General features: G+C 46.6%; 2 protein-coding genes across 3 annotated transcripts in view; one reads left to right on the forward strand and one right to left on the reverse strand.

Annotated features, from left to right (window-relative positions):
• paxip1 (PAX interacting (with transcription-activation domain) protein 1) overlaps nucleotides 1-6,252 on the forward strand; it is a 32,770-nt gene extending 26,518 nt beyond the window's left edge. For both annotated transcript variants that reach the window (XM_082513219.1, XM_082513220.1), the window contains exons 11-23: nucleotides 79-174; nucleotides 1,389-1,526; nucleotides 1,677-1,798; nucleotides 2,212-2,396; nucleotides 2,650-2,693; nucleotides 3,036-3,103; nucleotides 3,219-3,321; nucleotides 3,460-3,628; nucleotides 3,769-3,869; nucleotides 4,805-4,939; nucleotides 5,159-5,234; nucleotides 5,351-5,410; nucleotides 5,942-6,252. In XM_082513219.1, coding sequence (XP_082369345.1) covers nucleotides 79-174; nucleotides 1,389-1,526; nucleotides 1,677-1,798; nucleotides 2,212-2,396; nucleotides 2,650-2,693; nucleotides 3,036-3,103; nucleotides 3,219-3,321; nucleotides 3,460-3,628; nucleotides 3,769-3,869; nucleotides 4,805-4,939; nucleotides 5,159-5,234; nucleotides 5,351-5,410; nucleotides 5,942-5,958 — 1,314 coding nt within the window. In that variant the 3' untranslated portion in view covers nucleotides 5,959-6,252. The remainder of the gene's footprint in view (nucleotides 1-78; nucleotides 175-1,388; nucleotides 1,527-1,676; nucleotides 1,799-2,211; nucleotides 2,397-2,649; nucleotides 2,694-3,035; nucleotides 3,104-3,218; nucleotides 3,322-3,459; nucleotides 3,629-3,768; nucleotides 3,870-4,804; nucleotides 4,940-5,158; nucleotides 5,235-5,350; nucleotides 5,411-5,941) is intronic.
• Nucleotides 1-21,389, reverse strand: part of LOC309694714 (uncharacterized protein) — a gene marked incomplete at its 3' end in the record, with an annotated part of 515,021 nt that extends 493,632 nt beyond the window's left edge. Inside the window, exon 1 of the mRNA XM_082514923.1 lies at nucleotides 21,156-21,389. The remainder of the gene's footprint in view (nucleotides 1-21,155) is intronic.
• Between the last annotated feature and the right edge of the window lie 5,831 nt (nucleotides 21,390-27,220).

Here is a 27,220-nt window from a genome sequence, read left to right on the forward strand (position 1 = left end):
ACCCAAGTAGGGTGAAAGACAGGAAACAATGCTGAGCATCAGACAGATCGGTGTTTGTTTACCGATCTCCTTCGTCAGGTCATTCAGGCGTGTGGAGGCTCAGTTGATCCAACCCTAACCAGCCGCTGCACACATCTGCTGTGTGAAAGTCAGGTCAGCAGCATGTACGTACAGGTAAGGATGTCTCCCATGAGAACAGACACAGTTTATGGAGTGTGGAATCCCAGTATGACTATCATAAATGTTTTCGTACTCATTCATTATTAGGGATGGGTATCGTTTAGGTTTTATCCGATACCAGTACCAAACTGGTACTTTTGAAATGGTGCCGGTGCTTAAAGAATGGAGAACACAAACTTTGTCCAAAAACCTCTCATGTTCAGCTGTTTTTTTGTGAAAAGATAACAATGTTAGCCTTTTCTGCAGCTATGGGGCATATATGGTATCACTCTTGGCTGGAAGCAGTGCTTAAACAATGGAAAAAACACAAACTTTGTCCAAAAACCTCTCATGTTTAACTGTTTTCCACTTTTCTTTGGTCATTTTAGCCTTTTTGGCCAGGGTGAAGGGAGTATCTGCCATCAAACAAGAAGACAGCTGCATGTAACTACGACGGTGTTTGCTAGTTCACCTTACATGCATTCATGTAATAGCGTGGTTAGCCTACTCAGCGTAAATTACACACGAACAACATTAAGCTACTCACGCAGAGAAGAACGGCTGCTGCTGCATCATCATCCTCATCATTTCTGCTACACTGGCAGGGCTACGGCTATACCCGCAGTAGATGTGCTCGGTGTGAGGTCTCGCAGCAAGCTATCAAATAGGGTGGATTTCTCGGCTTTTAAAAAAAAAAACGCTATGCGTCACCAGGTGTTTCATCACATTCGCGGTGTTACCTCCTTTGCACAGTATCAGCTTAAAGCACTTGTTGCTGCTGAGTTTGCATCTTTTGCTGTGAAGTACAGCCAGACTTTGACCGCTTCGCCTTGGGCATTTTTAATCTGTAGCTCTGCTCTAAAAGAACGTACGTACCTGGGCCCGCCTACTACGCTTACAAAGGTAAAATGATTGGCTAGAATCCAAAGTGTATCACGTCTCAGGGGGAAAAAAAGCACCAAAATAAAGCACTGAAATGTGCGCTGCTTTTCGGTCTGGTTACTACCGTTTATGTCAGAACCGGTGCGATACCGGTACCCATCCCTAATCATTATTGGCCTTTAACTGGAGTGCAACATTTAGTATCACCTAATTGATACTTTATTGCGATGGAATGAGACAAACCCTTGAATGGGACCGATATTACCCGCTGTCTCCTCAGAGTATAGAGGATAAATACTGAACTTCTGCTGGTTGAAATTGAACCAAAAGCACGTTTCCTCTTCCAGGCACTCAGAGAGGGGAAACGCTGTGTAACCGCCCACTGGCTCAACACTGTGCTGAAGAAGAAGAGGATGGTTCCTCCTCACCGGACGTTACATGTGCCATTTGCCTTCCCTCCTGGAGCCAAACCCTGTTCTCAGCATGTACGTCTGCCGTTTCTTTTAACAGTAGTTTTTCTACAGTCTTTGTACTTGGTGAACTTAATGAACTTCAAAATACTGCACTCCAATTGGCAGGAAGCATTTCTGCTTGTCAGATCTTTACTCCAGCTCTCTGTTGCCGTCTTTCCTCAGATCATATCAGTGACGGGTTTTATGGATGCTGACAGAGATGATCTAAAACTGATGGCCTACCTGGCTGGTGCCAGATACACCGGATATCTTTGTCGCAGTAACACTGTCCTCATTTGCAAAGAGTAAGAGTTGGGGTCGGGTAGATGAGTTCCTCTTTGGGTATTCTTTTGTACTGCACGCAGTATATCCATAGAACTCAAACTATACAAGAACTATCTTACTTTTGGTTTTATGTCGTTCTTGGAGTGTACTCCTCCTCATTTGTATGTGTGAAGGACTCAGCCTATCTTCAAGCTTCTCTTTATCCTAAGTGTTAACCTTTTTTAGTCAGATCAGATGCTTTGTTTTGTTAATCCAGCATTTTCACTCTTTTATTTCCCAACTTTGTTGCAACTTGTTTGAAATGTCTCATTTTCTTTTAAACATTTTTCAGTTGAACCTTCTTGTGTGAAGGTTGAACGTTCAGTTTGCTTGAGAACCTTCACTTCTCAAGCACACTGTCAGTTTTATGGTTGTCTTGCTAATATCACTTTAGACCCAGTGGGCTTAAATATGAGAAGGCCAAGGAGTGGAAGATCCCTTGTGTGAATGCCCAGTGGCTGTGTGATATACTGCTGGGCAACTTTGAAGCACTGAGACAAATCCAGCACAGCCGATACTCCATCTACACACATCCTGAACCACTGGTGCCTAACCCACAGCTGGTCCAGAACCTGCTTGGTATGTACGCCGTCACTGGAGTTGTTACGTAGTGAGCAATTACATGAAGATATTACCCAATAGCTCTTACTTGCCACACACTCTCTCCTGTGGGGTATGCTTAGTTAGTCTAACCTGACTGGAGCCACACAGCTCTGGTTTTGTGTGGCTTGATTTTGGTTCGTCAGGAGAGTGAAGAGCTTTTGATGTTTTATCACTTGGAATGGCCACACTTTAAGATACTGTCCTGATTACCTTGTGCATTTCTCTGTAGCCGCTTGGAGAACACCAATCAAAGTCTCTTCTGAAGCTTTGGCGGTGAGTTTTTGTGTCACAGTGTTCTTCACATTCTTTTGTTTGGAATGTCGAGAAGCTCCGTAACCCCTCTCTCAGCCTGCTCTGAATCCTCTGCTCCAGACAGTTTTCCGACTCTTGGATTGACATAACGTCACACATTTCTAGCTTTAACCACAACACCTCACACACCTCTTCAGTTGTTGGGGGCAGTTATTCACAGGAAAATATCTGTGTGAGAGTGATTTGTTTTTTAGTGCGTTTGTCCTTAAAAAGTTGAATCAGTCATAGAAGAGAGAGAAGCAACAGAGGAACAGTGTACCGGCTCGTCTGATTGTGCTTTTGTGGCGTCTGTTTGGTGTTTAGAGCCTCCAGCTGCTGCAGAAGCAGAAGATCAGCGACTCAGCAAACCCACCTGCAAACAAGAAGGCCAGGTCGGTATAGCAGGTTAGGGACTAGCCTGTCACTCCTCTGCACGAGAACAGAGTTGGACCACACACCCTCCAGACTGCCATGTTCTAATGATACTTTGCATTTCTGTCTCTGAAGACTGGAAGAGATCCAGTCCCCGAGTAAGAAGCTTCCTCCAGAGTCCACTCCTCGGGTCATGTTCACAGGCTTTGAGCCTATGCAAGTACAGCAGTACACCAAGGTGAAAGCAGCCTTCCCACGCTCAAACATTTAGTGTGTTGTTAGACTGAAGCTCAGATTAGTGAGAACGCTGAAGTTACTCTCAAAGCACATCTGCAGCCTCAGCTGCTATTTGAATGTGTCCCCTTTCCTCCTGCAGAGGTTACATGCTTTAGGTGGTGAGCTTGCAGACAGCAGTCAGAAAGTCACTCACCTTGTGGCCAGTAAGGTGACTCGCACCGTCAAGTTCCTCACTGCCATGTCGGTGGTCAAACACATAGTCACCCCAGAGTGGCTGGAGGAAAGCTGGAGGAGTCAGAAGTTTGTGGGTATGTTTGCGTCCCACCCCTCCTTTTTCTTATCTAACTGTGTTTTGTAGAGATCAAAGTGGAACTGAAATTGGTCTTGTGCTGCGGTTTTACCTGTATATGTTTCGTTAACGGGAGCAAACCTGTTGTGTGTGTTACAGACGAGCAGAGTTGCACTCTGAGGGACGCAGAAGCGGAGGTGTTGTTTGGCTTCAGCCTGGAGGAGTCGCTAAAGAGAGCCCAAAGTGCACCTCTCTTTAAGGTCCTCTGACAACATAACTGCTGTGTTCAACCAAAAACCGTCTTTTTCTTGATGCCAGTTAAAGAATTCAGAAGTAGGGCTGTGCCATGTGACCAAAATCATATCCTGATAACAATATATGTTCTGGGAACCCGACTTGTGTGAAGTGTTTTCAGCTGGGCGTCCTGTACCTGGAGTCAAGTGTTTTGACCGATGCATGAAACTATATTTTTAGATATAAGTTGTAACGGCCGCTGTTTTCTTTGTATTTCTTACATGCGGCGCTGCGGGGAAAAGCGTTTGAGTCTAAGGTTTATTTTGAGCACCTGACGGCTCTTTTTTTATTGCTTCTCAGCTCTCTCCATCCTCTTTCACGTGATTCTTGCATTAGAAGAGGTTTGTTGTGTTTGAGTCTGAGGTGGACCGGTTTGCAGCATAATTTGCATAGTACAGTTTTCTGGTCCGTGTCAGAGTTTGTATAACCAAACCATGTCCATGCTACAGCCCCTCGTTTAGGAATAAGGTCCTTGATTTGTTTTGACTGGTCTGTTTGGAGCCAGTTGTTCCTGCCTCCTCTTCACTGGCCATGCTGGGATTCTCTGTGCCCCGATGAACAAATATTGCTGTAAACAGTGTGCTTTGCAACACCATGAAACAAACGATAGTGTATAATTGGAAACGACAGATGTTTTCATATCTGATGTATTTCGTCATATTGCACAGCCCTATTCAGAAGTGCTAAACTCATTTTACCTTTTTGTTCAACTATTAAAAAGTCACTCGTGCTGATGATCACACAACAACATTTAAATATATTAGGCCTTTATATATAGTGGGTCAGTTGACTGAACTAGTATATTTAAACTGAGCTGGACTAACTGGAAACCAGTGTACTAATTGTTCTGATGATTAACGGTTGAGTCTCTTTTTGCGTTTCCTGTGACACGGTGATGCAGGGGAAGTACTTCTACCTCACACCAGGGATCTGTCCAAGCCTCAGCACAATGAAGTCCATTCTGGAGAGCGCCGGAGGAAAGCTGCTGACCAAGCAGCCCTCATACAGAAAGATCATGGAGCACAATCAGAATAAGGTGCTGAAAGTTGCTGCAACTCATGTCTCTAGGCACTCGTAAATGTCCACAGAGGTGGTGGGTTCTTGTGACAATATGGCAGAAACCTGGGAGGAGTGTAGCTTTTATTTCATGTATTTTCATTTCAGCACAAAATAAAACAGACATGTGTTTGACAGAAGTCTTTTATTACAGTTTTTCTCTATAAATCAGTAACCACATGTTGGCATTTGGTTGCAGAACCTTCCGGAGATCATATTAATTTCCTGCGACAATGACCTTCACCTCTGTAGGGAATACTTCTTGAAAAACATTGGTAAGATGCTCTCCCAGGGCCCACTTGTATTTATCCTCATTTTATTTTTTTTACAGAGTGTCTTCATAAAGTTGACATTGTGTTTCATTTGCACTCTTGTGGTCTCTGTTTTCCAGATGTCCACAATGCTGAGTTCATTCTGACTGGAGTTCTCACCCAGAAACTTGACTATGAATCATATCCTTTACAGTCTCACAGCAACTAGTTTAGTTTGCTGACATGTTGTATGGCTGAATGATACTTTCAGTCTTTAAACCCAAAATGATCCCAAATTAAAGCTGTAGAGTTGTTCTTCCAGGCAGGGATCATGCAGTCAGTGGGAAACAAACGCATTAGTCACATGTCCTCTTCACTGCAGTGTGGACTAAACACACTATTGGGAGATTTGTGGATTCATCACTCATGATGAATCCACAGTGATGAATCTAATAAGTCTGCCTGAGATTGCACAGGTCTTCACTTACTGTCATGTTATCTATGAACTAATGCACACATGCCAATCGTTTGGCATCAACAAAAGTACGCAATAGGGGTATTTTCCAAAGCGGCCTGGAGCCCCTCCCCTGTAATACTAATGTGGATGTTATTACCAGATAGAGGCCAGAACTGCAGCTGCGTTTGAGCCCATGGAGAAATGTTTTGCTGTGTGATGTAGAGTGACCGGATGGTGGTGTTACTGTGTTCAGTCAGTTTCCTTGACAGTCACACATATAAGTTCACTTGATGACGCAGCAGTGAAGCATAAAGAAGAGGACGCGGGACAGAATGAGGACGACCGTGTGTACAGTCCAGCCACACTGACTTTTCTATGTTTTTATTTCTGTGCAGATGTCTCCAGTCTTTTTGTAGCCTTTTGTTACCTGTTTGAGACGAATTAAATGGATGTTATTTTTGTGAAATAATTGTTTAAATTATGGAGGATGAAACTTTGTTTTCTGTTGTTGAGAATAGGATGTGTAAAGCTTCAGCTCACAAATGCTGCTTTTTGGAATAAAAACTACACTTTGATTGTGAAAAATGCTTTCAGCTTCATACCTGATCAAGAAAACTGTTAATAACTAAAGTAAAACATTAGCTTTTTAGATAAAGTTAATGTCTGTGCATGTGCAATAAAGCCTCATAGCAGAGTATGCTAAATTCACAATTCAAGCAGTCACGCAGTAAAAGATGGACATGTTGAGAACAAAAGGTCTGTTGACTTCTCATGTTTTTGAGGGTTTCAACGCTTTCTCGATGTTATTCCTCCCAGGTTTAAACGGATAATTCCTGATAGAATTAATTTAATTAACTGCTAATGAGGGTCTGGGGTAGTTACTGGTGAAGTTCTAATTGCTGGCTGTCAGACAGACAGCCTGAGATCATGTGGGTGGAAGTGAGACGTGCGGCGTCGCCTGCGGTGCTGTCCTCAAAAACGACAGACTGAATTAGACACAGCCTGAGCCAAGGTCATGTACTACATATTCCACGTGCGGGTGCCAGTAGCACTGCTCGATGTGTATTTACATGAACGTGAGATTTGATGTTTCATGGCTGACCGTGCAGAATCATGGCTGAACTGCACAGAGATTCATGTTGCTGTATTGAAAAAGAGCCATCATACACACTTGGCGTGTCACTGAATACACCAATAAGCCTGACTAAAGCTGTGGGTGCAGGCATTCCTGAGACTGAGCGCAGACACAGCAGCAGATACATTAGGTACTGGAAGTGTTTGAGATGAATTCAGATTTAACCACAGCAATGGTGCTTTGTATTGTAAAGATCCCACAGTATTGGAGAGAAAACAAGCAATCAGAGCAAATACTGTTAAAAGTTCTGCCAGAGGTTTCTCACTCAGCACTTTTAACTAAAACACAGCGTAACCACCTCTTCATGGTTCAATTGTGATGCTTGCGTTCAATGTAGGATCTTTTGGCGTTGGCACTTTGTCCATTCTGAAGCTACGCAGCCAGCTTTTGCTCTCGATGCCAATTATTGAGCCTTATGTGCCCATGATTCTTTCACAGGTTCAGTGGTTGTTCTTCCCTTAACTTAATGTTGTCTTCTAAGAAGGCTCTAAAAAATGAAAGCATCGACCTGTAATATTTACTGTTGAAACGTTAGGGTCAGAAAGCCCTGTACAGCTGCAGCGGGAGATGACATCGGGCTGATGGAAAGCATGAAGATGATGAAGCAACCAAAGACTGCTAATTGGACAAAATGAGGTGTGAAAAAAGAGAAACCATACGCCAAGAATGTGATTGAAAGCTGATCTACGGGACACAGAGTATAGTGATATCTGTTAAACTGCAGTACATTACAGTGGGCATCGGCAGTTTTGGACACAACAATGTGTCCGCCTTAAAAACAGCCGACTCCCTCTGATATGTTGGTTCAATCCTGCTGCCTGTGTGTTGTTGAGAATGACATCATCAGATAAATGAAGAAATCCAAAAGAAGTAAGAACATCTCAGAGTACAGCGAATACACACAGACACACACACACAGTATTTGGGCAATCCTAATTAATTCCAATTAAAGATGCAAAAAAAAAAGAGCCACATCTTTGATTAAGCAGCAGTTGGGCTCCTTGTTGGTTTGCGATGTCCTCCTCTGACACAGCCCAGTTATGGGGAGAAGGAAGGACACAGAAACTGTTGTAATTAATACAGAAATGCTTCATGTGAGATATTTCTAATTAGTCCCCAGTTCCTCCCTCTGTTGGCTCAGACACACTTTGGTTTGCCTGTTCCACAGGATGCAAAGGAATTACAGACTAATTACACAGAGACGGGCGTTGGGATTCATCGGGCCCTGCAAATTAACATATGAGCTAATTAGCATACGATGGAACTAATGACTAATAATGTAACCAATTACATGGGCTGGGCCATCTCATTCTACTTTTGGAGAAAATTATGCTTGGAGGGGAATGCATTGTTTTACTCACAGACGAAGACGAGAACAGGAAAAGGTTGGTTTTACAGTCAGGTTTCCATGTTCACTGTGCAGCAGCCTCAGTGCCCTGCTCAGGGGCTGCTAGATATAATTGGAGGTGGTGATGAATGCTAGTATTTTAAGCAACAGCTTTGCAGGCTCAAATAGTACTGAGAAACTAGCACATTTGATCAAATGTAGGTTTTTCAGCAATAGGGCAGAAAAATAAAATTACATGACCAAAAAAACAAAGCCATATAAGAAGAAAACAGACAAACGAATACAATGTAAATGATACGTTTAGTGGATCTCAGAGTAGTGAATGTTTTTAACTGCTTGTGTCCACAAGTGGTGACAGGATTGTTTCATCTATTGAATTACAGGCTCTCTGGTACCCAATCCAGGTGGTTCTTAGGTTGGTCTGCCTGGTCTTAGAGTCCTGTATCCTGCTCTATGTCATGGTTGGCTCTGGGTTTTTTGTCCCAGCATTTTGAGTTTGGTGAGCATCAGTGTTGTGGCTGCAGTCCAGTTTATTATTCAGGTGAACACCCAGGTACCTATGAGAGTCCACTATCTCAATGTCCACTCCCTGGATGTTCACCGCTGTCAGTGTGGTGGGTCTGCGTCTCTGGAAGTCCACCACCAACTCCTTGGTTTTCCCGGCGTTGATCAGCAGGTGGTTCTGCTGACACCAGTCCACAAAGTCCAGAGTCCACTGTCTGTACTCTGAGTCGTCCTCACCTGTGATGAGGCGACTATGGCAGAGTCGTCAGAGAACTTCTGTAGGTGGCAGCGTGGGGAGTTGATGGAGAAGTCTGCAGTGTAGAGGGTGAAGAGGAACGGTGCCAGCACAGTTCCCTGTGGGGCCCCCGTACTGCAGACCAGCGTGTCAGAGACACAGCCCTGTGTCCTCACATACTGTGGGCGTCCTGTGAGGTAGTCCAGTATCCACTGGGACATGTGGTCGTCCACTCCTGATAGCTCCAGCTTGTCCCTCAGAAGTCGTGGTTAGGGGTGGGTTTTGATTATCGATTTATCGATTCTAGCTTGGATAACGTGATATCGATTCATTAAAATCCTGAATCGATTTTTAAATATAAATTTATTTTGTCCTCAGGTTAAACCTCACAAAATTTCAACAACCACCAAACAGCTAAAACAGTAAATGAGAGCAGGAGCACGGATTCTGCACTAAGACGTGAACAAAAAAAGCGTGGACCCGCCGACGGATCAGAATCAGTGAGCTGAGCTTTCTCACCCGACGGCACGGACACGGCCGGGGCTGAAAGCCGACAGCTCGCTGATTCTGATCCGTCGGCGGGTCCACGCTTTGTGTTTACGTCCTCTTTGCGCTGATTCTGAAGCTGCAGGTTTTATCTCTCTCCAATATTGACTGAACCAGCAGCAAAAGAAGATCCAAACTACGCTTCACATTTCGCTTCACGCAAACATGAATTCCCTCTGACTTTTCCTGTTTTGCTTCCACCAGGATAAAATCACACTTCATGCACAGCTCTCTCTCTCTCTCTCTCTGTACTTCAAGAACAGTTTCCCGTCTAAAAATCTGTTTTCTTCATTATTCGCTTGCTTATTACGCACAAGTTTACCGTTGTTTACAGCCTGTGGGCCGCTGTGTTTTCCTTTTACTTACTTCCAACAAGAAAGCCTCATTTCTGCCGTTCAACAGGCTACTGAACAAATTTTAAAAAACTTTTTAAAATTTGCAAAACGCTTGGCTGTGTCTGTTACGACCCCCTCTGCTGGGCGACAGGAGGGGAGTAACATACACAAGCCCCCACATGAAAACTGAGTAAAATAAAAGGGTTTATTGCAAACTTTAAACAGAAAACCAACAGGACTGTTCAACAGACCACTGGGCAAACAATTGCCTTTTATACCCACAGGTGCACACAATCAGCCAGTCATTTCCTTTTGGAGTGTCATGGGATCTCCAGGCAGCCAATCGTCCGCGTGGTCTGGCACACTGCAATCTGCATAGAAGAGGGCTGGCACGGGTCTCCCAGCAACCAATCATCCGCGAGTCATAGCACACTTGGATTTGCATGAACAAAAAAAAGGCAGTCTCAGTCCCTCCAAGGCCCAGGGCCGTAACAGTGTCTCTAATAAAACCTCTGTAACTTTGCTCTGCTTCACTTCAGCAACATCAGGTAATGTTCATGTTGTATGTTCACCAGTATGATAATGATCAAGCAGTAGATTCAGCTGACGTGGTTTTATTAACCGGCAGAGCAGCAGCGCTCGGATTCAATAGCCGAATGCCGCATACACCACTCAAACATATACAGACCTACACGGAGGTACGGCAAGCGGATTAGGACAAAATACGAAACTGACAGGAGGTTATCTACACCCCCCTTCTTTAGTACATCCCTAACCAGATATAAAGTTTAATGCATGCTAAATAATAATAATCACAGCATTAAAGGTCACATATGCTGGTCCTTAGGAACATTTAAATTTGCAAACCAAATGATCGCCCCCACAGTTAGTACAGTTAGTGATATGCTGTGTTTCAGACCTGTCTCCTTGCATTTTTATTTTATCTCCTCTGTGCTTTCTTGTAAATTTGGGCTGGAGCACATCAACATTTGTCGCAGATTGTTGAGGAAAAGCAAGTGTTTTCTTGTGCTCTTCAGTCATTTCATGAATCTGGCAGACAGATATGGCTTTCGCTAATGTTAAATCACTGCAGTAGCACTTTCCTTAAATTGTCATTGTTGATGTCTGTCTCTTATTAGTGCATCACTCAGATCACCAAATCTGCAGCTTTTTGCTTTAATCCGTAAACCACTTACATAGGATTCAACAGTCTCGTCCTCTGATTCCGCATGTTGAACTTGTGTCTTGGTTTGTGGGCTGCACATTTCTCTGAACTTCCTTTTGAGGCACTCAGGATCCTCCTTCGATTCTGCAGGAATAAGGACTCGTCCTCCATCGCCGGGCTCTCTCACTTCTGGCGCGTAAACAAAAGGCCGCTCTCGTTCTATAGCTTTGGGGCTAAGTTGAGCAATATGTAGGCTTGTGTGCACGCTGGCTTGTCAGAGTGTGTCGCCGCTATAAAGATGTCATATTCTTGCTCAAAAATGCGCCAATTTTCAGCAACATTACCATTGAAAACAAGCGGGTCGGGCCTCCTGAATCCTTCCGCCATGTCGGCTACAGTCCAGAGACAAAAAAAAAAATGCACCCACAAAATAGACTTTTTGTGGGTGCATAAACGAAAAAAAAATACCGTTAACTACGGAGTACGTGTTCCGTCGCTTCTGACACCATGTTGTATGTTCACCAGTATGATAATGATGAAGCAGTAGTTTCAACTGACGTGGTTTTATTAACCAGCAGAGCAGCAGCGGACTTACAGTTCATATGCTGATTCATGGTTTTCTTTCGTTTTTGATCTACTGCAGAATATTTTTAAGGTTATCTGCTATAAAGTCCCAGGCCAGGAAAATCTCCTTCATGTTTTTCTGTGTTTTATCCTCAGTTACTTTGACACAAAGGCCTCTGCTGTGATGCTTACTGTCCTGAGCAGTTATGGACTTATCTTTCATTATATGTATTTTTGGTAGTGCTTTCCCTCTTCTTCCTGTTTGCAGATGTGTGTGTGTGTGTGTGTGTGTGGATGCAGGTGTTTCTGCGAACACCTGTTTACAGGCGCCTTCAGGCCTGGTGGGTATGGCCCTGCTAGGGGACTGGCCACACCTGAAGACCCTGCCACACGCCTGCTGCTGATCAGGGCTCGTCAGGGGAGCTATTTAGGAGAGTGTTGGAGCTCCCACCGGCGCAGGATCATTGAGTTAGACTCCAAGTCTGTGTGTGTGTGTGTGTGTGTGTGTGTGTGTGTGTGTGTGTGTGTGTGTGTGTGTGTGTGTGTGTGTGTGTGTGTGTGTGTGTGTGTGTCCGTCCCCGCGGGGGTCAGTGTTTAACGGCTGCTTCTATTGTTTTCCTGCAGGAAGGACAGCAAACACAACAGCGGGGAGCACGAACACGGACGTCTGAGTGGGAAACACACACGGGAGTCTTGGGGAGCAACGGGGATAAACTGTGCATCTATTGTTAACCACACTGTAAATAAATGCAGTTTGCATGGCAGAGTCCTGCATCTTGGGTCCTCCTTCCCCACAGTTTGCCATTGCAAACCGTGACACTTACACCTTGGTTTAAGTCTTGCAAGTTTCAGCTTTCTTTTTATAGACAAAGAAATATGGAAATGTACTGATGCGTGATCGGAATTATAATATTTCTGAGGCAAAATTTTCCCGATTCAAATCGATTCGGGACCTTGTGAATTGGAATCTAATCAATTCTAGAAATCAGTGACGATACCCAGCCCTAGTTTTTAACCTCTTCCCTGTGGAGCCAGCTCCATGCACATTCCATGTGACAAACCTTAGCGTCCCACAGTTGTGTGTGTGCAGCTAACGTTGCAGCTCAAATGAGTGAGGAACAAGGAAATACATAAATCGAGTGTAAGAAAGAAACAGAGAAAAACATGTGTGGCGAGAGGCTCCATAAGTCTTATTATGTGCGTGCATATTCATATATATGACACATGTGTGTCCTCTGTCTGTGTACGCTGTGAGGCTGTGGTGATGTGGTGATGTGAATGTGCGTGATCATGCTGTGCAGTTGTGTAAAAATAGCAGGTGACGTTTGTGACTGCGTAGAAAAACAGGTGATCGGTGCATGAAAGAAATTAGAAGGAGGAAAACCATGGAAAAGGGCAAGCGGGAGGGATGAAAGAGAAAACCTAAACGAAGTTTTCTTCGTTCAAGTTTTCTCAAGAACGTTGAAGAACGTTGAAGAACACTGTAACTAATGCATTAGCGCTATGGAGACTGATGGGTTTTCTCTATTATGACGTCACATTGTATTAAAAAGTTGATAAGTTAGATTTATGTTAATGCAAGAGGAGGAGAGAAAAACGTCGCGGATTCTTATCTGGAATGGCGTTAGTACAAACTAACAGGGTAGAGCCGGACCTGCATGGCGATGCACGGGAGCCAATCTGTATTAAGGTGCGTCAGACGGGGAACAGGACCTTGCGTCGTTCCAGGATCTCTTTTGGGAACTGATCGTTTACACTGAAGTTCGTTCCTTTCATGTCCGTGTTGTGACTCTTCACCTGCTCCTTCTGTTTGAAATGGCCGCAATTCTTCCGAATGTTGGAAAACTGTAATGGACTGGCTCTTATCTTATCTCGAGCAGTCCATGAGAGAAAAAAAAGAAAAAGAATCTATGATCAGATAACATTTAAAAACCAATTTATTCAATAACCTGTAACAGTCTTTAGCATTATGCTGATAGGTTGTTTGTGCATGTGTTGAATGTACAAGGTGCTGAATTTATATATAGCTGTAGCACACAATGCAGAAGTGCATAATTCATGACGAAAGAATATTTATTTATATAAAGTAAAAGCACAAAATTTAGGTACCAGTACTAACACTAGTGGTTCCTACGAAATGAATCCATTCTTGATTTTATTTTTAGCAGATAAATGTTTTCATTGTAAATATTCAGCGTCATTTCATTCAAACTATATTCATATATGATCGGAGGATCAGATGAAATCCATTAGGTCATTGTGTGTGTCTACTGCCCTCTAGTGGTACAAAACATCATTGTATTGTGAAATCAAAGGAGAGCCGCAACACCGTGGAAGCCCTTTATTACTTTTCCAACCTCCAGGAAGCTAAGAGAGCCAACAGCTTATAAAATCAGAGAACAAGACATTTACAGGACATATAATCTCCATACATTTTAAAACTGACAGTTTAAGCCATGCACAGGCTCCCATCTTGGCAAGACAAACAACCAGAAATTTATTTGCATAAATGTAAAAGCTAATATGAAACTATGCATTTAGGCTTTAAAGTTTTTTTTGTTTCTTTTTAATTTCTATAGACAGAACGCAGTAAGAGGTCCACACAGTGTGTTAAATCATACAGCTCACATGGCTGCTTTATAGGGAAGAGAACAGTACATTTGCATACAGTTATCTCAGTTTTTAAACTTTGTGTTTATTTACATGTAATACTCCAAGTGAGTAAAACAGTCCGTGTAGTGAGCAGGTGGTGAAGAATTTGATGGGTGAAACATAGGATTAATGTCCCACATGAAATATTAAATGTCAGTGTGTCTGATTAATTTGACTTTGATTTTGAGATTTATTTATTTATTTATTTTTAGCTTAAATTAACTTTCAGGACAAAATGTTCCAAAGACCACCTTTTATCAGAATCCAAGCAACTGTTATGTATTCAAAATTGAATAATTGTCCCTGGTACATATGTTGTACATTTGTTTGTTGTATGTGTTTATTGTTCAATTGTGTAATAATTGTGTAATTGTGTAATTACGTGTTACGCACTGGCAATAAAGTGAGTAAAGAGTTGGCCTTATCGCACACAGTTGTCCCGCGTACTTATTCCGATTCAGAGAAAGAATCACACATGGTGTCAGAAGTGCTGTGTGACTAAGACATACATCTGCCAAGTGTGAGGAGAAATGGAAGGTAAAAAGGAAATGCCAAATGATGATGCAGACGATCGTCCGAGGGCAGGAGTTAGCATTGCGGCTAGCACTCCCAGCACTATGTTTAGCATCCAACCACTGGTGTTCTGACGAACCATCCTACTTTGGCAAACCATCCTACTTTGGCAAAACATCCTACCGTAAGTAGTTTATGCACATTTCTGCTGTCACAGAATAATTCCAGCACAAATTTAACTAGGTATGATGGTTTGCAACTTAACGTTGCCCATCAGAGTATGCTTATAGCTCATATTCTTAAAGACAGGATGGTTTGCCACTTCATTTTACCCGTTAAAATATGCTTATAGGTAACATTCACAATGGTAGGATGATTTGCCACTTAATTTTAGCCATCACAATATTTTTCTAGCTAATATTCACAAAGGTAGGATGGTTCGCCACTTAATTTTGTGTTGTGCACATGCGCAGAAACAACGGGTAGGATGGTTTGCCAGAACACCAGAGCCCTTTGATTTTTCCAAACCACATGAATGGACAAGATGGGTCCGTCACTTCGAGAGATTTCGTCATTCATGCATTCATGACTGCCTTTCATGCATTAGCAGAGCACTGTAACTACGGACCGCTCCACGATGAGCTGATAAAAGACAGAATAGTGGTGGGCTTGGTTGACACGAGGCTGTCTGAGCGCATGCAGATGGAAAAAGACTTGAACTTGGATAAAGCTATAAATATGGCCAGGCCGTCAGAAGACATCTAAAAGCAACAGTCAGCTTTGAAACAAACGCGATGCAAGTAAATGTGAATGCAATTGACAGAGTGATAAAAAAGCACGACAAAACAAAGTTCAACATGTTCAAAAATAAAACTGTCAAAACACAACAGCAATATAGCGAGAGACAAAGTAACAAATGCTACAAGTGCGGAGACTCTCCACATCTGAAACTTGAGTGCCCAGCAAATGATGTAAAATGTCGTTTATAAAAAAAGGTCACTACCAGCACGTCTGCAGACAAAGCAAGACAGTACAAAGTATTGAGGAGGAAGAGGAGCAAGGTTTCTTCCTAGGCTCAGTTTCCAGTGACAGCCAGGCGTGGACAGCCAACATACTGGAGCAGATGTGACTGTAATAGCTGACTCTGACTTTCTCTGTCAAAGATCTTTGCTAACGAACAAAGACCAGTTCTCCAGCAGCCAGAAAGACCTTTGTTAGGCCCTGGAAAAACACCACTGGACGTTGCAGGTTTTACAAAGCTACAGCTCAACTACGGAGCAAAACAAACAACAGAGAAGGTCTATGTTGTAAGAAACCTGAGCACTCCACTGCTAGGCCTGCCTGTGTTACAGCTCTTGGCCTGCTGGTGCGAGTTGATGTGGTATCAGTGGATACTCTGAAGACTACTTACCCTAAACTTTGCAATGGTCTAGGGAAAGTGCAGCGGGTCTGTCATATTAAACTCAAACCAAACGCTGTGCCGTACTCGCTCAAAACTCCGAGAAGGCTTCCTCTGCCTCTAATGTGAAGGGTAAAGGAGGAACTCCAACGAATGGAAGAACTTGGTGTCATTAACCGAGTTGAGGAACCAACGGATTGGTGTGCCAGCATGGTTGTTGTTCCAAAGAAAAACAGCCCTAGGCTGAGACTTTGTGTAGACTTTACTGGACTAAATGAGTATGTGTGCAGGGAGAAATATGTGCTGCCATCGGTTGAACAAATCTTGGAATGCTCGCAGGAGCCAAAGTGTTTAGCAAACTGGACGCTGACATGGGCTCCTGGCAGATTCCCCTGTCCGATGAGTCTGCCAAACTCACCACCTTCATCACACCCTTTGGGCGGTTCGATTTTACTCGCCTACCATTCGGGATCAACTCAGCGCCCGAACACTTTTGAGGGTCATTGAGGGTCTCAAAAGAGTGGTGTGTCACATTGATGATGTGTTGGTGTGGGGACGTTGCGCATTTTTCTGGGCATGGTGAATCAAGTGGGCAAGTTCTTCCCCCATTTAGCTGAAAAAGACAAAGCCCTGCAAGATATTCTTTCCAAATATGATCCATGGTACTGGGGAACGGACCAAGCGAGAGCTTTCAAAACATTAACAGATGCCCTGACCTCACCTCCAGTGCTTAGGGCTGGGTATCGTCACTAATCTCTAGAATCGATTTGATTCCGATTCACAAGGTCCCGAATCGAGTCGATCCACGATTTGATTCGATTCTATTCGATTCTATTCGATTCTATTCCGATTCGAATTGAATCGGGGAAATTTGAATCGGGGAAATTATAATTCTGATCACGCATCAGTACATTTCTATATTTTTTTGTCTATAAAAAGAAAGCTGACACCTGCGAGACTTTATCCAAGGTGTAAGCATCACAGCAGAGGCCTTTGTGTCAAAGTAACTGAAGATAAAACACAGAAAAACATGAAGGAGATTTTCCTGGCCTGGGATTTTATAGCAGATAACCTTAAAAATATTCTGCAGTAGATCAAAAATGAAGAATCACCATATGAACATTTCCTGATGCTGCTGAAGTGAAGCAGAGCAAAGTTACAGAGGTTTTATTAGAGACACAACCAAGCGTTTTGCAATTTTGCATAATTTTAAAAAGTTTAAATTTGTTCAGAAGCCTATTGAGCAGAAGAAATGAGGCTTTCTTGTTGGAAGTAAGTAAAAGGAAAACACAGCGGCCCACAGCGCTGTAAACAACGGTAGACTTGTGCGTAACAAGCAAGCGAATAATGCAGAAAACAGATTTTTAGACGGGAAACTGTTCTTGAAGTACAGAGAGAGAGAGGGAGAGAGAGAGAGAGAGAGAGAGAGAGCTCTGTATGAAGTGTGATTTTATCCTGGTGGAAGCAAAACAGGAAAAGTCAGAGCGAATTCATGACGATGTTTATCTGAAGCGAAATGTGAAGCGTAGTTTGGATCTTCTTTTGCTGCTGGTTCAGTCAATATTGGAGAGAGATAAAACCTGCAGTTTCAGAATCAGCGCAAAGAGGACGTAAACACAAAGCGCGGAGCCGCCGACGGATCAGAATCAGCGAGCTGTCCGTGCCGTCGGGTGAGAAAGCTCAGCTCACTGATTCTGATGCATCGGCGGGCCGCGCTTTGTGTTTTCGTCTTAGTGCAGAATCCGTGTTCCTGCTCTCATTTACTGTTTTAGCTGTTTGGTGGTTGTTGAAATTTTGTGAGGTTTAACCTGAGGACAAAATTAATTTAAAATTTTTAAAATCGATTCAGGATTTTAATGAATCGATATCACGTTATCCAAGCTAGAATCGATTTTAATCGATAAATCGATAATCAAAACCCAGCCCTACTTGCAATGTATGACCCCAACGGAGACATTAAAGTATCAGCAGATGCTTCATCCTATGGTCTCGTTGGTGTTCTTTTGTAACTGTGAGAAGAAAGATGGCGACCCAAGGTCACTTTCTCCTACTGAACAACAAAAAGCACAAGTGGAAAAAGAGGCACTGGCGTCTACATGGGCATGTGAGCAATTTCGTGATTTTCTGATTGGAAAACATTTCTGTCTCAAAACTGACCACAAACCTCACGTTTCCTTACTGGGAGGACAAGCTCTGGATCTCTTGCCACCCAGGATCAAGCAATTCAGAATGAGACTCATGCTGTACGAGACACTGTACGAGACTCATGAGACTCGTACAGTGTGCCGTACGCCCCAGGAAAATCACTCTGGACAGCAGATACTTTGTCCCGCTCGCCTCTGAAAAAAACAATGAACATGTCAAATGGAAAGCACAGACATATGTAGACGGTATTGTAGTATTTTGACTACAGACCGGCCCACCAGGTATTAAAGCCATAAAAACTTTGAATGAAAACAAACGCTGTTGTGACAGTGATGTACAGTCTTGTTGGTATATGTATGATTTCTATACATTTTACGTCAGATAAAAACTTTGGTTGTAAGATTCAGATAATTATTTAATAAAAGCTAGATATTTTAAATGAGAATAAGAAAGAAAAGTATTTCTTTGTGCCCCCCTCTCCCTGTTAATGCCTACCTGGCCCCCTGGCAAAACTTTCCTAGACCCGCCCCTGCACAGTTACCAGCTGTCAGTTGCTTAGAAAAGGATCCTGGTGTTATTTGTCTCTCAGAAACAGTTCATAACTTCCCTTCAACTCATTCATGTCACCTAAAAGGTAAACCTGTTTCTCTATCACCTGTTCAGCTCTGATGATTCAGTAAGGACATCTCCTGGTTTCCTCTTTCTGGCGAAAAGTGGGCAATAAATAAACAAGAGAGAAAAGCCGATCAGCTGATCATTGATCAGTTTCATGATTGAAGTAGCAACAGGAGAGAGAGGGGAGAGAATGAGAAAAGAAGAGGCAGCTGTGCAGCGTAACGACAGAATAACTCCAGCTTTGTGTCTTTTTTTCATTATAGCGAAAGACCAGGACAAACTGCGTCTCTTCTCAGCTCAATACGAAACGCGTAATATTTTCTCTGAATGAGGGACCATTCCATTTTTTTAAGGAGCTGTTGGCAACTCTACTAACTAACCTTATGAATAAAATAAAGCTTACTATCAGTAACATCATAGCACCCACCCAGCTGTATAGAAACTCCGTCATGCTAGCTAGTAGCAGTACGAGTTATTGTAACTGACTGTAAAAAGTCAGCACAATGAAAATAAACTAGAATAGAATAGAATAGAATAGAATAGAATAGCCTTTATTGTCATTGTACAGAGTACAACGAAATTGGAGTGCCACTCCCTTGGTGCAAGTTTCAATAATAAATATAAATGTAAAATATAAAAGTACAAAAAAAAAACAATCGTATTACTCAAACAATAGTATGTACAATATATACAGGATAGCAGCATTAATATAATGACAGTATGAATAGCAGCATAATATAATGACAGTGACGGTATGGAATAGGTTCAATTGTTTTGTGCTTATTTACTACGGTGGTAGCTCTGGGAAAGAAGCTATCCCTGAATCTGTTTGTCCTGGTTTTATGTGACCTGTACCGTCGGCCTGACGGTAATAGTTCAAACAGTTGGTTGCAGGGGTGAGAGTGGTCCTTGATGATATTGCCAGCTCTGCTGAGGTACCGAGAGTTTGCAGTGACCTCCAGGCTGGGCAGAGAGCAGCCAGTGATCTTCTGGGCTGTGTTGATGACCCTCTGCAGTACTTTCCTGTCCGCAGCTGAGCACCCTGCATACCATGTTGTTATGCCGTACGTTAGGATGCTCTCTATGGTGGCTCTGTAAAATGTCACCAGCAGCCTCTCCTCCAGGTTGTTCCTCCTGAGCACTCTCAGAAAGTGGAGACGCTGCTGGGCCTTTTTAACCACCGCCGTGGTATTTGCAGTCCAGGAGAGGTCATCAGAGATGTGCACGCCCAGAAACCTCATGGAGTGTACCCTCTCCACACAGTTCCCGTGGATGTAGAGTGGGGCCGGGTCTGCTCTGCCCTTCCTGAAGTCCAAGATAAGTTCTTTCGTTTTCGTGGTGTTCAGTTGGAGGTTGTTAACTGAACACCACTCAGTCAGTCTGTTGACCTCATCTCTGTAGTCCGACTCATCCCCCTTGCGATGAATCCAACCACTGTGGTGTCATCCGCGAACTTTATGATGGTGTTTGAGAGATGGGTAGGGGAGCAGTCGGATGTGTAGAGCGTAAACAGGAGGGGACTCAAAACACATCCTTGTGGAGACCTGGTGCTGAGTGTGATGGTGCTGGACCGGTGGGGGCCGAGTCTGACAGACTGTGGTCTATTTGTCAGGAAGTCCTTGATCCAGAGGCAGATGGGGGTGGAGAGTCCCAGGTGAGACAGTTTCTGGACCAGGATCTCCAGGATGATATGATTGAATGCTGAGCTGAAGTCCAGAAAGAGCATTCTCACATAGCTTCCTCGGTGCTCCAGGTGACTCAGAGCAGTGTGGAGCGCTATGGTGATAGCGTCCTCGGTGGATCGATTTGTCCTGTAGGCAAATTGGTGGGGGTCCAGAGTGGGAGGCAGACCGGCCCTGATGTGCTGACAGACCAGTCTCTCAAAGCACTTCATCACCACAAGCGTGGCGGCTGCCTCGGGGCTCTCCTCCTGCCTCCCCTTCCCTCATCCACCTGCTGGCCTCTGTGGAAGCCCCGCTATAGCCACCACCAAACAACTGAGTTATTTTTACACATCGACCTGCATCTGGCCAATCCACCACCTCTCATTGTTCATGCCATTACAAAAAATAAATAAAAAATAAGTCACCGGGCACATGCCCGGTATGCCCGATGGCCAGTCCAGCTATGTTAACCTGCAACCAAATCTGCAGCTCCATACAGCAATGTTACGACTTAGATTATATCTTATAACTCATAACTCTTATGTTAGCTCCCCTCAGTAGCCTACTGTCTGAAATATTCGACGGCTGCAATAATTCTTTAAGTGTTATTTTTTCTTGGTATTCTAATTTCACCGAAGTTTACTAAACTCAAACTTAATATTACTTACCGGGACATTTATTCTCTCCTCATTTTCTTTCACCGAAAAATTGTTTCCTGCGGTGCCGTCTTTCGTGCTTGGCTCTCCTACCTTTGCTAACGTGATGCACATAGTGCAGAAGCCGATGCTGCATTCACTTACACTCGGATATCTGAGCTTCACCGTGAAAACATAATCGTACATTTGATATTTGATTGAATTTTATTGTTTTGCCTTTGGGGTGGCACCTGGGGTGGCCAGTCTGGTTGGGGGGGTGGCCTGTGCCCCCCCAGGCCACCCCACTGGACACGCCACTGCGAACGGACCGGGCCGAACCTCCACAGAAGAAAATACAGTCAGATGATCCTGACTTCTCAGCAAAGGTTCGCATCATTCATAAACTCATTAAGACAGTGCACCATTTAAAAAATGTTTCGGGGGACGTTCCTCCTCCCTCTCTGAACAAGATAGCTCAAAATCTAATGACTGTGATTAAGCCAGCTATCCCCAATAGAGAAGTGCAGACTCTAATTGAGGGCAATGCTAAGAACTGGGCTCATACAACCATCATAATCCTTCGGGATCATTATAATGAATGCATGGAAGAGGCAGTTAAGACTCTTTTTGAGTTTCCTGAACAGGACTGGAGAGGCCCGTTTGAGATAGCGGCATCCTGGGCCAAAAGGAATCTGGGCCGCCGTCTTCAGCCTGAATCTTTGGAGCAAACTGAGGCTGTCATTGTGGCGAAGCTGGCAGACTTGCAGGCAACTATTGGATCGACGGAGTGGAGCAACACCATCAATGAACCAGATCATCAGCCACAAGTAAATGGAGAGGTGAGACATTTGGACATGATTGCACCCCTGATTGAAGCATCACAATCAGCTTCTCTGCACACACAACCCGCAGCACTGCAGGCCACTACTGGCCGGATCGTTTCTGTCACAGCACAAGTTCATGCTCCACCCACAGCTAACGCCGCACCCAAAACTACGACTGCTACGACGTCTGACCCGATTGGAGGTGAACTGTCACTCTCCAGTAAGACGGTGGAGGGAAGAGACGGCGATCTGAGACCTGCCACTCCTCCTGTGCATCTACAGGAACCAGGGCAGACTCTAATAGAGGGCAATGCTAAGAACTGGGCTCATACAACCATCATAATCCTTCGGGATCATTATAATTATAACTATCCACTTTTCTTGTTTTTTACTTATTTTTTGCTCTGGTTTACATCCCAAAATCCTCTAGTCTTATAGTATACGACAGCGGATCACTTGTAAACATCGGTGCCAAGGTTGCAACATCTAATCTTGGACACTTTTAAACCTGACCCTTCCTGGCCGCCAGAGATTCTACGCGGCGCGGAGAACAACAAAGGACGGGCCGCTCATCCGAGGCGCAGAACAAAGAAGCGCCGGGGAAAACGCGCTGGTATTAGGAACAGACTGAGACAGCAGGCGCATCGCGCACCACTGCCCAGTATCCTACTGGCCAATGTACAATCCATGGAGAACAAGCTCGATGACCTAAGAGCAAGGGTCACCTTCCAACGTGACATGAGGGACTGCAACATTCTGTGCTTCACGGAGACATGGCTGACCCCCACCGTGCCGGACCAGGCCGTAACTCCGTCGGATTCATTCTTTGTGCTCCGCGCGGACAGAACGGCAGAGTCAAACAAAACCAAAGGTGGAGGAGTGTGTTTCATGGTAAACAGAAAGTGGTGTGATGCCAGGAGCATTTCTACTCTCTCCAGCGGCTGCTCGCCACATCTGGAGTTCCTGAGCATTAAGTGCCGCCCTTTCTATCTGCCCCGTGAGTTCACCTCAGTCATCGCCACATCTGGAGTTCCTGAGCATTAAGTGCCGCCCTTTCTATCTGCCCCGTGAGTTCACCTCAGTCATCGCCACGGCGGTCTACATCCCACCCCAAGCGGACACAGGTATGGCTTTGTCCGAATTACATGATGTGCTGAGCTCGCTTCAAAACAAGGACCCGGGCGCAGCCCTCATTGTAGCAGGAGACTTTAACAAAGCGAACCTCAGACAAGTCATGCCAAACTTTTACCAGCATGTCTCGTGTCCAACGAGAGGGGATCGGATTTTGGATCACTGCTACACGCCATACAAGCAGGGCTACAAAGCTGTCTCACACCCGGCTTTTGGGAAGTCTGACCACAATGCCATCTTCCTCATTCCCCAGTATAAACAAAGCATACGGAGGGAAGACGTGACCACGAGGGAAGTAAAACGGTGGACTGCCCAATCAGAAGCTACGCTACAGGACGCACTCAACGACGTAGACTGGGACATGTTCAGAGCATGCGCAGTCAACATCAACGAGTTTACGGAAGTAGCAGTATGCTTCGTCAATATGCTAGCGGAGGAGATTATCCCCACTGCGAGAGTCACCACATTCCCAAACCAGAAACCGTGGATGGACAGATCGATCTGCACTGCAGTAAACGCCAGGACCGCCTCCTACAACGCGGGTCTCGCCACTGGCGATATGAGCGCCTACAAAGCGGCCTCATACGGCGTGCGGCATGCGGTGAGTCAGGCGGCTAATGCTATCTACCGCCTGACTACCGAGGACAGTGACGTCATCAGCGAAAGACCGGTGACCAGCATCGCGGAGCATGACGTCCGAGCGGCACTGAGGAGAGTGAACACAAGGAAAGCGGCGGGGCTGTCATGAAGGCAGCGGCGGCGGCGAAGGAGACGACGGAGCAGTTCCGGAGGCCGGCCGCGCGGAAGGCAGCGGCGGCGGCGAGGGAGACGACGGAGCAGTTCCGGAGGCCGGCCGCGCGGAAGGCAGCGGCGGCGGCGAGGGAGACGACGGAGCAGTTCCGGAGGCCGGCCGCGCGGAAGGCAGCGGCGGCGGCGAGGGAGACGACGGAGCAGTTCAGGAGGCCGGCCGCGCGGAAGGCAGCGGCGGCGGCGAGGGAGACGACGGAGCAGTTCAGGAGGCCGGCCGCGCGGAAGGCAGCGGCGGCGGCGAGGGAGACGACGGAGCAGTTCAGGAGGCCGGCCGCGCGGAAGGCAGCGGCGGCTCTCCAGTGTCAGGCGTGCTGGCCATGGCCCGGTGGGCACAGGACCAGACGAAGCACAGGCTGAGGCTGGACCAGACGGAGCACAGGCTGAAGACGCTGAGGCTGGACCAGACGGAGCACAGGCTGAAGACGCTGAGGCTGGACCAGACGAGGACGAAGGCTCTGAGGCTGGGCCAGACGAGGACGAAGGCTCTGAGGCTGGGCCAGACGAGGACGAAGGCTCTGAGGCTGCAGCGGACGGAGGCTCTGAGGCTGCAGCGGACGGAGGCTCTGAGGCTGCAGCGGACGAAGGCTCTGAGGCTGCAGCTGACGAAGGCTCTGAGGCTGCAGCTGACGAAGGCTCTGAGGCTGCAGCTGACGAAGCACAGGCTGGACCAGGCGTAGCAGAAGGTGGCTGGATGGGCTCCTCGGGCCCTCCAGCTGATGTGGCATGGTGCTGGACGGGCTCCTCGGGCCCTCCAGCTGAGACAGGAGGCTGAACGGGCCCCTCGGACCCTCCAGCTGACGTGGCATGAGGCTGGTGCGGTTCTCCCGAACCCCCAGCTGACGAGGAAGGTTGCTGAACGGGCCCCTCGGACCCTCCAGCGGAGACAGGAGGCTGAACGGGCCCCTCGGACCCTCCAGCGGAGACAGGAGGCTGAACGGGCCCCTCGGACCCTCCAGCTGACGTGGCATGAGGCTGGTGCGGTTCTCCCGAACCCCCAGCTGACGAGGAAGGTTGCTGAACGGGCCCCTCGGACCCTCCAGTGGAGACAGGAGGCTGAACGGGCCCCTCGGACCCTCCAGCGGAGACAGGAGGCTGAACGGGCCCCTCGGACCCTCCAGCTGACGAGGTAGATGGCGGCGTGGGAGCCGCGGAGTCCCGGATGAGCTCATCCGAGCTCCCAGCAGGAGCTGATGCAGAGCCAGAGAGATTTGAGACCCCTGGCTGAATGTTAAGCTGACCAGCGGACCTTACTGCTATCGGGGACTGGGCTACAGGAGCTACTGGGGCCTGCGCTACAGGCGGCACTGGAGCTACTGGGGCCTGCGCTACAGGCGGCACTGGAGCTACTGGGGCCTGCGCTACAGGCGGCACTGGAGCTACTGGAGACTGAACTGAGGGTGGCTGCGAGGGAGCTAACTGAACTGAGGGTGGCTGCGAGGGAGCTAACTGAACTGAGGGTGGCTGCGAGGGAGCTAACTGAACTGAGGGTGGCTGCGAGGGAGCTAACTGAACTGAGGGTGGCTGCGAGGGAGCTAACTGAACGGAGGGTGGCTGCGAGGGAGCTAACTGAACGGAGGGTGGCTGCGAGGGAGCTAACTGAACTGAGGGTGGCTGCGAGGGAGCTAACTGAACTGAGGGTGGCTGCGAGGGAGCTAACTGAACTGAGGGTGGCTGCGAGGGAGCTAACTGAGTTGTGAGAGGCTGCAGACCCTGGCGGCTCCGAGGGCCCCCGAGAGCCAGGCGTGTTCCCCGAAAGATGTGCTGACAATTGGGGGTAGGCCACGGCTTTCCCCGGAGCTCCTCCTCTACGTGGGTGCAAGCTGCTTGCTGCTGCTCACAGAGACCGGGCTCCATGATTTCCGGAGTTAATGCGGTGCCACGGCGGCGCCGGCGCCGCCCCCTTCTGGTAGCTGGCGCGATGGGCGCTGATGGCACCAATGCAGGGGGTGATGTAGCGGCGATCTCCCGGTCGTCCGCCCACATCCTTGCCAGAAATGAGGCAGGCGAAGTAAGGTCTAAGTGGATTGGAGACGGCGAGCGGCTGGTAGGCTGTGCAGCAGGTGAGAGGTCCTGCTCCGAGATGAGCCAGGGCTTCCACCGGAGCTCGTCCTCCCGATAAGCCCGCAACACCTGCTGCCGCTCCTCCTCACCGAAGTCAACAGCCTCGGGCATCTCCGTGCAGGCAGGCGGTGGCGAAGATGCGGAAGCTGATGAAGTGTGAGCCAATGGTGTGTCCGTGGTGAGCCTCACCGTTCCGACTCTGACCGCCACTGGCTCATGAGGCGGCGGGGCAACGGCGCGATGGCACGGCTCTGGTGAAGGTGCACGCCCACCAGGCCGCTGCTGCTGCGGACGGAGTCGGAGAGCGGAGACGAGAAGGTCGCTGACGAGGGGGTGCAGCGTCTCCCATAACCAGGGGAACACAGACACGCACACCCCTACCTGGCGGGCGAACTCCTCCCGTTCCTCCTCACTGGAACAGTGCAGCCACTTGTCGCATAGCGACTCCACTGTCCGGACAATCTCCAGTCTTTGTGTCGCTGGGTCCGGCATGGTCGCGTCGTACTGTCGGTCCGCGGAGGGGTTGTGAACTGCTGGGTCCATGTTGTGGTCACGTTCTTCTGTCATGATACGTTGTGTGGCAGGCAGGAGAAGGACCCAATAGCAATATTCACAAACACGGGGATGAACTTAAGAAACACAGCTTTAATGCTGGCAGGATAGAATACAGGACATGCAAAACTAAACCGGAAAAACGTAAACTAGTACTCGAAGGTAGACACAGGGAGATCCACACAACATGAGGGAGAACGCGACGCCGAACAGAGGAAGACGCAGACAGAAATACACAGAGGGTTAACGAGGAAAGTGGGAACACACGGGGAACACAGCTGACACAGATAACCATAACGAGACAGGGCGGGGTGAACATAACACTGACGGGTACAGGCACAGAGGTTCAGACAGGAGGAGAGAGAGCACGGGGAAAACACAGACATAACGGGCTGGGGAAACATGAAACAACCACAAAGGGAGACGAGGGCTCATAAATACATAGAGGGCACACAGGGGGGAGAGAGAGCACGGGGAGAACTTAGACATAAAGGGCAGGGGAAACATGGAATAAAACATAAGGAGAGACGAGGGCTCACAGATACACAGAGGGGCACACAGGGGGTAAAAGCCATGAAGGGAAAACACTTAGGGAACAACACAACAGGGCAACTCAGAAAACATGGTCTAAATAAGGAACGAAATACAAAAATACAAGAAACTAAGAATACTGGGCCCACATGGCCCAGGACCATGACAGGGGCCAGACGGCATCACCGG

Source organism: Aulonocara stuartgranti, assembly GCF_965226115.1.
Source record: "Aulonocara stuartgranti genome assembly, chromosome: 18".
NCBI lineage: Eukaryota > Metazoa > Chordata > Actinopteri > Cichliformes > Cichlidae > Aulonocara > Aulonocara stuartgranti.